The sequence below is a fragment of the Triplophysa rosa genome, unplaced genomic scaffold (genome assembly GCF_024868665.1).
Source record: "Triplophysa rosa unplaced genomic scaffold, Trosa_1v2 scaffold145_ERROPOS309767, whole genome shotgun sequence".
Classification (NCBI taxonomy): Eukaryota; Metazoa; Chordata; class Actinopteri; order Cypriniformes; family Nemacheilidae; genus Triplophysa; species Triplophysa rosa.
Window position 1 is genome coordinate 17,284 of NW_026634148.1, and position 13,573 is coordinate 30,856.

At 38.0% G+C, this 13,573-nt stretch overlaps 1 protein-coding gene across 1 annotated transcript in view; it reads right to left on the bottom strand.

Annotated features, from left to right (window-relative positions):
* Positions 1–7,627: 7,627 nt before the first annotated feature.
* Positions 7,628–13,573, bottom strand: part of LOC130549641 (receptor-type tyrosine-protein phosphatase mu-like) — a gene marked incomplete at its 5' end in the record, with an annotated part of 74,192 nt that continues 68,246 nt past the window's right edge. Inside the window, 7 exons of the mRNA XM_057326917.1 lie at positions 7,628–8,956; positions 9,305–9,440; positions 10,306–10,469; positions 10,611–10,736; positions 11,183–11,314; positions 11,818–11,991; positions 12,973–13,070. Coding sequence (XP_057182900.1) covers positions 8,903–8,956; positions 9,305–9,440; positions 10,306–10,469; positions 10,611–10,736; positions 11,183–11,314; positions 11,818–11,991; positions 12,973–13,070 — 884 coding nt within the window. The remainder of the gene's footprint in view (positions 8,957–9,304; positions 9,441–10,305; positions 10,470–10,610; positions 10,737–11,182; positions 11,315–11,817; positions 11,992–12,972; positions 13,071–13,573) is intronic.

Below are 13,573 nucleotides of genomic sequence, written 5' to 3' on the forward strand. Positions count from 1 at the left end.
AAAAATGAACGCAAACTTAAAAAAACGAACAAAAATATACAACGAGAAAGAAAATTTTCATTTCATTTGATAATGAAAACAATAAACTCAATTGCAAGAATGTGACATGATTTTCAAATAAATTGCTATTTTTGTTTTTGCAAATAATAGTTTTGAATTTGCTGCTAGATTTTTCATTTGCGCTTTTCGAGTTTTCGTTTACACTTCTCAAGTTTTATGGAGCCAGAAATATGACAAAACAATCTGAATTTGAATTTTGTAAATCTGAATTTTAGATAAGTGTAATTGCACAAAATTGAATATTTCCTGACATTCAATATAGTTCTGAATTTGAATTTTGTAAATCTGAATTTTAGATAAGTGTAATTGCACAAAATTGAATATTTCCTGACATTCAATATAGTTCTGAATTTGAAATTTCTTAAATTTAATATAGAAAAATTCTAAACGCAGAAATTCAGATTCAAATTCAGATTCAGATTCAAATTCAGATTCAGATTCAGATTCAAATTCAAATTCAAATTCAGATTCAGATTCAGATTCAAATTCAGATTCAAATTCAGAAATGGGACCCTTCCGGGTTCAACAGGGAAGAGTAGAAGATCTCGGAAAAGTCAAACGAAGTGCTTTGGCCACAATGGCCAGTTATTTGTTCTTATTATCCAATCAAACTCCAAACATGCTGTTTTGGAGAGTGGAACTTCTTACATTGCAATAAAAAGGATTTACATTTTTCAAATTGCGACCACGCCCACAAGACTACACGGGTTGATCGTTTGTTGTTGCTGCAGCATAGCCCAGCTCATACCGCTGCAATCTTAGGCAGCTGCCCGGGATGTGTGCGCTCACTGCCTGCGTTTTTGCCTGCTATGCCTCCACTGTTTGCGCTCACTCCCAGCGTTTGCTGTTGGTGCTTTTACCCACTGTGTGCTTAGTGCACGCTCGCTGCTAGCTGCCCCACTATGCGCGCTGGCTTCCAGCGTTTGTGGGTGCATATACATTTAATATATTAGACATGTATACAATTCATAAAGAACGTTTGTGGGTCCTGCAAAGTCAATGACATACGTGGCACGCTGCAATAAAAGTTATGTATAACATCTAGTGCTACAATAGAGAGAAAATGAATAAACTAAGTTACAGACTGAAATAATAACTTTTGTAATAAAAAATAGTGTGTAATAGTATTGAAATGCTGTAACTTTGATCCAGGACACATTTAACGACCAGCTGAAACAATCTGGACACAACAAACGTAAAGATTTTTTCTTATGACTAGAGCCGATTCCAGTCTTTGTCAGTCAGAAAGGAGCACACACCTAACTGCTGCGCCAGACCACTACACCACACATTCAACGACTGGACGTTCTGCTGAACCAACAAATCTATCGATCTATGTTATATTCCCGTTTTGTCAGTAAAGCAACCATGATGTTCGTGTTTTTGTATGGTTATGCACTTTCTGTTTCATGCAGATTAAACATTTTGATAATGATAACAAGAGAGCATTTATTCCTCAATTATTTGACATGTAAAAAATAACTTGCCTGCATATTTTCGATAAAGGAACTCAGGACATAATGTAAGTTTGTTGTGGACATACTATAAATAATATGTTGAGTAATATATGACTGGAAACGCCATATCTTAATATCCAGGTGCATTTGCTGCGTTCGTTTTGCAGGCTACTGTATAGTAGATAGAATATGTGTTTATTTTTATTTCATTTAGACTGTATTCACTAAAACGCATAAACGGATAGCTTTTTTATTTTGCGTTGACAAAGTAGGCTATATTTAGCTTAAGATGGAGGTGTGTTTGTTTGCTAAAGGAAAATCTTTTTGTTTTAATTGTACCTCATTGCTACTTGTACTTCATATAAATAAATTAATAAACGTACTTTAAAACTGCAGTCTTTGTCATTTAAAAATATCTACATAGAAATAACCCAACAATAGCTTTTATATTTTTCTCATTTCTCTATCTTATTGTGAAAGTGAAAGAAAGTGACCTATTAGTCAGATATGGTGACCCATACCCGAAATGTGACCTCTGCATTTAACCCATCCAGAGAGTAGTGAACACATGCACAGGAAGTGGTGAACACACGTACACCCGGAGCAGTGGGCAGCTATCACTGCAGTGCCCGGGGAGCAAGTATAGGGTAAGGTGCCTTGCTCAAGGGCTCCTCAGTCGTTACCCGCCGGCTCTGGGAATTGAACCGGCTATCTTCTGGTCACAAGTCCGACTCTCTAACCATTAGGCCACAATCCTTTTTATTGCAATTTAAGAAGTTCCAGTTCTAAGAACAAATAACTGGCCATTGTGGCCAAAGCGCTCCGTTTGATTTTTCCGAGATCTTCTACTCTTCCCTGTCGAACCCGGAAGCTAACCTTACCCACTGAACCATTTCTGAATTTGAATCTGAATTTGAATCTGAATTTGAATTTGAATCTGAATTTGAATCTGAATTTCTGCGTTTTGAATTTTTCTATATTAAATTTAAGAAATTTCAAATTCAGAACTATATTGAATGTCAGGAAATATTCAATTTTGTGCAATTACACTTATCTAAAATTCAGATTTACAAAATTCAAATTCAGAACTATATTGAATGTCAGGAAATATTCAATTTTGTGCAATTACACTTATCTAAAATTCAGATTTACAAAATTCTGATTGTTTTGTCATATTTCTGGCTCCATAAAGTTTTCGTTTGCCTTTCTGGCACAAATCTCACGTGTGGGCGGGACTTATGGCAGTAAACAGTGAACCACACGCCCATCAACAAGTTTTCTTCCTTCTGTTCTTCAAATGTATATTTCTGCAGGCCCACGTCTGTGTGTCTGACAGGTAACGCGCATGTTGCTGTGTCTGACGAACAGGTCGCGCGGGTGCGCGCATATGGTGGGCATTTATCATTGCTGGCAAACATTATGACACATTTGCAGTTTTGATTGTATAAATATAGATTAATATCCACTTCATCCAACGCTCTTTGTGTTCTGCGTGTTTTTAAGTTTCGCGCTACGAGGAGTGAGTAATCCTGCTTCAGATGATTCAGATCGTGCTGCGAACTGAACAAATCATTTGAACTGATTCATTAGCCTATTCAAGTGGTTTTGCCCATTGTTCAATTAATGCTTTCAAAAGAATCGACTCAAAAGAATCGATCACTCGGGAATTCCCGTAAGAAGAGACGACAACCTTGAAATAAACAACGCGTTTTAAAAAGCATATTCTAAAATGAAGGAACGTAGGAACATCACACAATGTAAGTTATGTAACGAAGTAAAAGTACAGATTTTCTATTAGAAATTTACTCAAGTAAGAGTAAAAGTACACACTTTTAATTTTACTTAAAAAGTACATATTTTCCACAATGTTACTCAAGCAAATGTAACGAAGTAAATGTAGCGCGTTACTACCCACCTCTGTGCATAAGGCACAATTTTGCTATAGGTTGCTATAAGAATTCATCACGATCGACTAAACGCTCAATTCTTAAAAGTATGCGAAGTTCATGGCATAAACTTATAATCATTGTTGTTAACTTTTGACACGTTTGTGAATGCACACCGGTCTGTTACTGCGGGGACATTTCCACACCTCTAAACATGACACGGCACAGAACAAAACGTGATTGGTTGCTTTACCTGTCATATGGCCTCTTGGGCGGGCCTTTCCAAAGAAAGCGGTGATAAGTTCCAGATCTTAAGTATGAAGGTCTGGCTATGCAAGACTAGTAAGTGCATCGAATTTTGGAGAACGATCTGCTGTTATCTTTATTGTTTGTACTTAAAACTACTTTCTTATTTAGTTAGTATATTAGTCATTGGTATTTGAAGTTGGTAAGTCATGCGCGGTGTGGATCCAAGCGTCCTCCTCAGCCGCAAGTAAATGAATGTAATTCAGATAATAAAGAAAATCACTAAAAGTTTTATTCCTGTACAGTAGCAATTCTGTCTTTACTTAGCTCGTTCATTGTGTGCTTTATATTTTTTGTCAGGTATTATTTTATGGACTATTAAGATTATTTTCTTAAAAAGGAACGAACAACTTGCATTATAACATCCAATAAAGACACATTACCGTGCTAATATACTAACAATAATTTAAGTACAAACACTAAAACAATACAATACAGAAAACAGCAAGCAGATTGCTCTCTAATCTTCAGTATCGACTTCCTGGTCAGGGAGCTGTCAATCCAAATCTCACTAACCAATGAGAGTAAAGTGGCCATAAGTCCCGCCCACATGTGAGATTTGTGCCAGAAAGGGGAACGAAAACTTGAGAAGTGTAAACGAATACTCGAAAAGCGCAAATGGAAAATCTAGCAGCGAATTCTAAACTATTATTTGCCAAAACGAAACTTAGAAAATTGTTAAGAAAAATAGCAGTTTATTGTTCTTTCTCATTGTATATTTTTGTTCGTTTTCTTAAAGTTTGCGTTCATTTTTATTGACACAAAAGTAATCCCATACATCGGAGTTTTGGTGTCACAGCTAACATCACTACCTCAAACACGAAGAGGAGGTGGAAGGACCCAGATTGTTCATCTTTTCTGCCCCCTGGAAGACTATACTAAAAACTTTCTAAAAACTACATGCATTTAAAGCAAAAAAGTTCAGGGGATACATGTTATTATTTAACTGATGGGTCATATACTCAGTCAAGTCTGTGCCTGTAATAATGTTTCTTGAGTAATGAAGAGTATTATAATAAATCGAGATGAAGCTGAATAGTTTTTAAGCTTTAACATATATTCATAATATTTTAGTAAAATATTTGATGTTAATAATGACTGTTTATATGTATATTTCAAATGTATATATTAACACATTCTTATACTGACAGATCAATCTAATTTTGTTTAGTTACACTGACAGAAATGATAACATTAATTAATGTGTGATTGATACACAGTAGATGCTCATAAACATACAGACATCTGTATATTTGATTCAGTATCATTATCAAACCTTTTCAGTGTAAATACATCAGTGGTACAGTAACACTATGGTGATACTAATAATTCATTTATATCTTTATATATATAAAATAACTGCTGGATTTGCATTATTCTGAGAATAAAAATAAATGACAGTTGATAGAAGGTCGAAACTGTGATGATGTTTTCTAATGTTGATATTTTCAAATGTCATGAGAGTTGTTTTTGGGAGTGAGTGTGTTTTCTCACAAGTGTATTTCCCATTTTAAAACAGCTTTTTACTTTTTATCAGGTTTTGTCAGAGTGGTAATGCATAGACGTTTCTTAAATATGTATATTTCATTATTTTGACTTCATTGAACTTCTCAATCATTTATGAAATGAAAAGTCAGTTCTCCACTCATTTGAGGTGAGACGCGTGTCATTAAGACATCATCTTTTATCAGAGCAGATGTCAATCACTGCATCAGTTGAAGTCAACTCCATTTAGCTTCATTCAAGAACATTAGAGTTGACTTTAATGCTCTACGGACGTCACTTCTATATTGAAAATCAATTACATGATGATGTTTTCTGTAACATACATGAACTTTATGTACAGATCATGTTTTTAAAAATGATTCTGAGCTCACTCACCTTTAACCAGCTGGTGAATCAGATCAGATTAGAGATGACACTTCATCAGGCCCCCATTGCCCACTAACATTAGGTGTAAAATGAGCTAATCCCCATCAAAACCAATGAGGGGAGTGGTAATCTGGCAGGGAGCCCCTCTCTCGGCGTCACTCTGTCCAGTGAGCTGCAGGAAGAAGCAGCACATGACAGCTGACTCCTGACAGTACTAACAGCGCTTCCAACAACCTGTCACTGTTTCCATTGTTTGGATTAACATGAACACAGTTTGTCTGTAAATATGCACATTAGCTAGACAGAGGCTGTGTCAAAGCTTTTTATGGTGATCACTGATTTAATAGAAACTGAAAATATGTGACCCTGGATCACAAAACCAGTCTTAAGTAGAACGGGAACATTTTTAGTAAAAGACAAAAATACATTATGTGGGTCAAAATTATCGATTTTTCTTTTATGCCAAAAATCATTAGGATATTAAGGAAAGATCATGTTCCCTGAAGATATTTTGTAAATTTCCTACCTTGAATATATAAAAACTTTATTTTTGTGAGTGGATGGTCTGCCACAGTGCCCCTGATTAACAACTTCAAAGGCAATTTTCTCAATATTTAGATTATTTTGCGCTCTCAAATTCCAGAGTTTTAAACGGTTGTATCTCAGCCAGATAAAGTCCTATTCTAACAACTCATATATCAATAGAAAGTTTATTTACTCAGCTTTCAGATTATGTAAAAATCTCAATATCGAAAAATTGACCCATAAGACTGGTTTTGTTGTCCAGGGTCACATATGTCTTTATTGTTGTAAATATAATCTATGAGTTAGAATACCCTCACCTTGTCTTAAATCTCAAAAGGTCATGTTTTTTTTTACATGTATTTGTTGGTGTTTCCTTGCCAATTATGAATTTTATATTGATATGATGATCAGGTCTAACTCCCTTACTTTACCAATATTTAGCCTTTTATTATTAGAAGTGTTAGTATTCCACAGTGCTTTTATATACAGTTAGGGCCATAAATATTTGGACAGAGGCACATTTTTTGTTATTTTAGCTGTGTATCAATATGTTTTTGAGTTACAGTTTTATAATAGATATTGTCTTAAAGTGCACACTCTCAGCTTTATTTAGAGTGTATTCACATCCAGATTAGCTGAAGGATTTAGGAATTACAGCTCTTTAATATGAAGCGCCCCCCTTTTTCAAGGGACCAAAAGTAATGGGACAGTTGAATCAAAAGCTGTTTTATTCACATGTATGGGCTTTTCCTTAAATAATTTTGTCATAAATGAAGCATGTTAAAGGTCTGGAGTTGATTCTACATGTGGTGTTTGCATTTGGAAGCTGTTGCTGTGAACCCACATCATGGGGTTCAGGGAGATCTCCATGCAAGTGAAACAGACCATAGTTAGATTTTAAAAACACTACACATCCGTCAGAAAGATGCCAGGAACATTAAGAGCGGCCAAATCAACAATTTGGGACATTCTAAGAAAAAAACAACACACCGCTGAGCTCAGTAACAAAACAATCCTGGGCGTCCATATGAGATCAAAGTGGTGGATGATGACATTATCCTCTCCATGATGAAGAAAAACACCTTCACAACGTCCGGACATCTTTCTGACGGATGTGTAGTGTTTTTGAAATCTAAAAAGGGGGGCGCTTCATATTAAAGAGCTGTAATTCCTAAATCCTTCAGCTAATCTGGATGTGAATACACTCTAAATAAAGCTGAGAGTGTGCACTTTAAGACAATATCTATTATAAAACTGTAACTCAAAAACATATTGATACACAGCTAAAATAACAAAAAATGTGCCTCTGTCCAAATATTTATGGCCCTAACTGTACATTGCAAAACGTTTACATACACACAAATATTATGATGTCGTAATATATAGGCTAAAGAAGTATACTTATAATATTCGTTAATGCCCTTTAACATTACTCGCTTACGAACTTGAGCCGCGAGGTGCTTGTTACACAAATAAAGTTGAACAAATGGACAAATTACTCTTGTAGTATATAATCATTGGCAAAGACTGCACGTTTATTCTTAGAAAAAATGAAGATGTTTGAGAAATGCACTTAAGAACTTCCTATAATTTATCTTAAGAAAGTTCTTATATTATATATAATTATATATACAGTATATATAAGGCGTGTTTGTGTGTGAATTATGGAAGAATCTGACAGAACTGAATTGGTAGAGGTGAGTTACAGTATGCTGGGAAATGTCTTGATATTGTTGCTGCTGGTCCAGAAAAGCATTGTTGCAATCATGAGGTGTAAATCCTGTATGATGGAGGATGTGTGCGGGTGGTGATATTGTCCTTCAGCTTGTGATCATAGTTTGTAACTTGGCAATGTAATCCTGTATAAAATAGAGGTGTTTCCTACATGTAGTACCCTATAGGCTATTATTTAAAACTTCATTGTGCGCGCGCGCACGTGTGTCTGAAACAACAGCATGAACATATACAGTAGAATATGTGCTCACAGGTTATCTGAACACAGCTCATGACAAGACTGTGTTTATAAAGTCACACAACACAGTTCATCTGAAAATTGAATATGAGCTTCCTAAAAGTATGTTTTTATCCATTACTGACACGGCACAAAGGACACGTGAACGGCAGGTGGGCAGATATAGATATGTATTTATAGGTTTTGAGTTTTTTTTTCATACCAGATAAATAAAAAGTTAACAATACAATCTGGTCACTATTATATGTCGAGTCCTTATGATAATAATGACCAAATTAAAACATGATTGTCACTCAGTGTGCTTCACAAAAACCATCAACGAATAAATTATCTGGTGAACTTCAACTATTTACAATATAAACAAAATGATCACAAATACAAGCTTTGGATCTTTTGACGGGACGTTTTAGCGCGCGTATCATTTCAGCAGTTTCTCCATCGCTCGACACAAACACAACGAAACGCTTTAATATCTGCACTGGTAATGCCACAATGGGATAAAACTGTACATGCCAACAATTCATAAACAGACGTACAAAAGCAAAATAAACGTGATAGAAAATAGACATTCACGTGACGTTGCATTCCACACAGAAATGGAATTGACCGACATCGTCCGATGAGGATAAAAAGCCAGTAAAGATAAAAGACATCAGTCTCTCTCTGCAGGTGAAAGAGTCGAGTGTGGGTGACATCAGAGTTCATTTGTCCGATCCCAGAAATACAGAATCCAAACTGTTGGAAAACTTCCAGTCTGAAACATTCTTGTGGTGTAGCGTTTGGGGGGCTATGGAAAGGAATGGAGGCGGCAGCTTCTGCTCAATTTACCCGGAATTCAAGTATTCCACCGCCACTTCATAACAAAACTTATACTGATCCTGCAGATGAAAAAACAAGCAGAAGGTGTCACTACAGTCTGCAAACATCTGCTGAAATATATTCATGACATTACAAATACCGAAGAAATCATAAATACATAAATACAAATATTTATTTTGGGATGTGTGGACCACAGAACTATTTCCTATCACGTAACGTTAAGTGTCTCATAAAACATAGATTTGAAGTAAAAAGCTTTCTGCTGGTTTTATTATTTAAAGTAAAACAGATCCCTATAATATTTCTGTCAATAAACTGATTAAATAATGAAGGTTTAAATGATAAGTTGTCAATGCTGTTTATTGAGAGAGACGATGAGAGGTTTGATCTGTGCTGCTCAAACTCACCAGTAGGTCCACCATGTTGGGTTTGTTGTTTCTCAGAGTCTTTACAGCGTGAAACACATCGACTGAATGCTGCTGTCTCAACATCTCACACACGATGCTGATGGCACAGAACGCCCCGCTGCGTCCGCCTCCGTTACTGCACACACACGCACACGCACGCACGCACGCACGCACACACACACACACACACACACGCACACAAACACACACACATGTCTGGTTTATTATCTCCGTAGTGACAGTCCATAGGCGTAATGTTTTTTATACTGTACAAACTGTATATTCTATCCCCTATCCCTAACCCTATCCCTAAACCTAAAGATCATAGAACACTTTTTGCATTTTTAGATTTTCCAAAAATATTGTTCTGTACAATTTATAAGCTTTTGTGCCCATGAGGACCTCAATTTTGGTCCCCACGGTCACACGAGTCCCCATGTGTTGGTGTGTATTCAGCTTAAACCAAGGCCACACACACAACTGTAGTTCTCCTCTGTGAACACCAGGCGGTGCTGTGCCATCGTTCATGAGCTCAAACACACAAGAGCTCATGGGACATTTGCGTCTCAAACTCATTTACTGTGTTCACGCTTTACAAACAATCTTGACATTTCAGTAAGACTTTAACATTAGATTAAAGATGTTCATGAATATTCAACATAAGCTAACAAAACTCAAAACAAAGTTCATATTTATCCCTACATTTACTCTACGTGAACATTCGTTTATAAGATCTATTCGTTATGAACATTTATAATATTATATATGAACATATATAATATCACGATAAATGATGGTTACTGTGGTTAAACCCTGGTAACAACAAATGAACCATAGTTGTACTATAGTAACCAGTATAACCACTTTATTTGTAATTATTCAAATGGTAATCAAAAAACACCTACACACAAAATACAAAAACGAGGGTTACTACACTTTTACTGCAGTAAACCCGTGGATTATTTTCATAAATGTAAATTAAGTAGGTGTGTGTGTCTTACAGGCAGTGTACTACGGTACGTCCCTCTCCACCATCATACTCCTCCTGCCATTTATCCACCTGTCTGATGAGTTTGAGGAATGAGCGTTTGGAGACGGGTGTGTCGCGGTACATGGGCCAACCCAAAAACTGGAACTGCTGTACCATCCGGTACCCGTCCTGAGGCTGAACACAAGAACAGCGTCACTGCTTATATTCAGCACATCATCACAGTCTTTCACAGCGTGTGTGTGTGTGTGTGTGTGTGTGCGTGCGTGTGTGTGTGTGTGTGTGTGTGTGTGTGTGTGTGTGTGTGTTCGCTCTCACCCGTGCAGCGTTGTAGATGCGGAATATTCTGCTGATGATATCCTCCTCCAGATCAGCGGACACAAACTCCACCTGAATGGGGCCGTGACGATGAACTCCGTTCTCAGGCCAGTACTGAGGACACAGCTGTATGAATCAAAACAACATTTCATGTCATTTATCACAGAACATCTGAAGCTCTGGTGCATTTAAGCACAAATTATGTCTTCAAACTAAATATCTCCACAATGAAACAACAAATACATTTTGTGGCAACTGAATATGGTTTGTGATGCTGATCATGTCAACTGTGTCTGAACTGATCGTATACTGAAGATCACAATAAAATGAGAATTAATAATATGAATAAATATCTGCAGGTGATTTCTGTCATCTGAATGTGTGAGTGACGCATGACTGCAGTAGTGTGTGTGTGTGTGTGTGTGTTTGTAGTTTTTCTGCTCTTTGATCTTGTGCATCCCCTTGATGCACCCGAGGCCAAACATACCCCATCAATCTCACAAATATTTACCTGCTGCTTTCAGATACATTGTGCGTGTGTGCGTGTGTGCGTGCGTGCGTGCGTGTGTGACCTGAGCAGGATCCACGTCGTTCAGCATGACTATCGATGTGCAGTGGTAATCCAGCACCAGTCTCCAGAAGTCTTTGACGGTGTTGGGCAGTGGATGTTGGGTCACGATGAACGCAGACGGCTGCTTGTAGCTCTGTGACATCATGATGAAGAGAACAAGAATCTTATTTTCCAGCTGACTCTCTCCGCTCATCTGACTCTGAGATTTTAACGCTGTTTGTTTGTTTATGCACACATTCCATGTGGTATTATGAGCACTTAGTGTAATGAAAACAAATGTGCTGTCAGATATTTCACAAACAAACAGTGAAGTGCATTACTGGATTCGTGTTGTTCGTTGGCTGTTATGAATTGCTTTTAGCCATTTGCTTGACAATAGAATGAATCAATTCCATCTGTTTTTGAATCATTTTCAATAAGCACGTAATCGTGCGCCGAGTGATTCACATCCATCAGAACTCAGTGCAGATTATTATAAATAAACCACCACACACATCTGAGATCTCACGATGTCTCGCTCACAGCTGATCTTACATCTGAAGATCAGTTAACATCACTGACAGTAATATGGATGATTAATTATAATAAGTGTAATGTGTTTCGTTTGGTCAAACTAAAATACTGAGTCACACATACGTCCATGAGCGCAGCGTTGATGTAATTACTGCTCTCTCCATCAATGGTGATGAGGAAGGGAAGACAGCGGTCCGGAGGCAGGACGTCCATGCAGCGGTTCTTCTCGTGGTTACGTGGCAACAGAGCGATGCTACAGTCCTCCACTCGTAATGTGGGCGTCACCATATTCAACGTCTGTCACATGCAAAAAACACATGAATGAGTGAAATCTGGCACGCGTAAATGGTTTTTATACTGTACAGACTGTATCTCATATTCCCTCCCCCTAACCCTAACAATCACACACAACTGTCTGCTCTTTTACATTTTCACAAAAGTTCATTCTGTATGATTTATAAGCTTGTTTCCTCATGAGGACCAAAACATGTCCCCACAAGGACAAGGGTTTTGGATATTGCCATCTTTGTGTCCCCATACCGTAGGGTTTACCCTTCCCACAGTCATGCACACACACACTTGCGCACACACACTCGTGCACAAGCACACACTCGTGGCGGGGCAGGTGTGTGTGTGGGTTGTCAAGTGGGGCAGGTGTGTGTGTGTGTGTGTGTGTGTGTGTGTGTGTGTGTGTGTGTGTGTGCGTGTGTTTGTTAAGGTGGGACAGCTGGATTCAGAGGGCAGGTGTGTGTGTGTTGGCAAGTGGGGCAGGGGTGTGTATTGGTGTGAATGTGGTGAATTTATTCCCAGCATTCATCAGTGAGGAGGAAGAGCAGATGGTGCTGTTGATGAGGAAGGAGGGCTCAGTTTCTCATTGAAGAATGCAGCGGCCCACCGGGATCACACGATCACATGACCACACGTTATTTCTAGAACAACATGCGAGAAAAACCTTCTCTCTGCCTCCCGTCTTCCATTGTTTGGACACACAGATCACAGGCACCAAACTCATTTCACTGGCTGACTCAGAACCTGGTGTTAGCAAAAGTCCCAGAGTTTCTCCAGGACCCTCTTCATATTAAACTAGGACACAACAACATTCTTTAACATCTGAAGCTGAAGAACATCTGAGATTTTACTCCTGATATTCCCAGCAGATCGTCTCTGAAGCCTTTTGTTTTACTCTGGTGAGTCTGGAGAGATTTCTTTCATCATGTCTTGATTCTGATGGTGCAGAGTCACCTGATCTCTGATCAGAGAGGAAAAAACTCAACTCACCCGACCGACCTCCACCAGATTGGTTACCATGACGATGGTTGCTGTGTTCTCCTGCCACACCATCCTCCAGAAGTCATAGATGGTCTCCTGCATGGGACCTGAACACAAGACACCCACATTGATCAGTTATCTATACTACACAACACAAATATTATAGAAGCATTCAGAAGCATTATATCACGTCTTCCAGTGGTCAATAGAGCAACCGGAAGATGTTTTGTAAGAGCAAAAAATGTTTATACAAAATCATTTTTTTTACTTTGCACAATATAAATGCACGCTATAAGCGACTCGAACTCGTACTGCTTTTAGATCGAGCAGCATTTCCTACTGATCCCAGAGCTGTGCTTCACGGACAAGCTACACATCAGTAAAATAATCGATACCTTGCATTATCGCAGCCAGCTCGGTTTCAGCAGGATTTAGTGGTAACCGCGGTTAACCGTGCACATGTCTGTGTGTGTGTGTTGTGAAGCTCTGTGTGTGTGTGTGTGTGTGTGTGTGTTGTTGTTGTGAAGCTCTGTGTGTGTGTGTGTGTGTTGTGAAGCTCTCTGTGTGTGTGTGTGTGTTGTGAAGCTCTGTGTGTGTGTGTGTGTGTGTG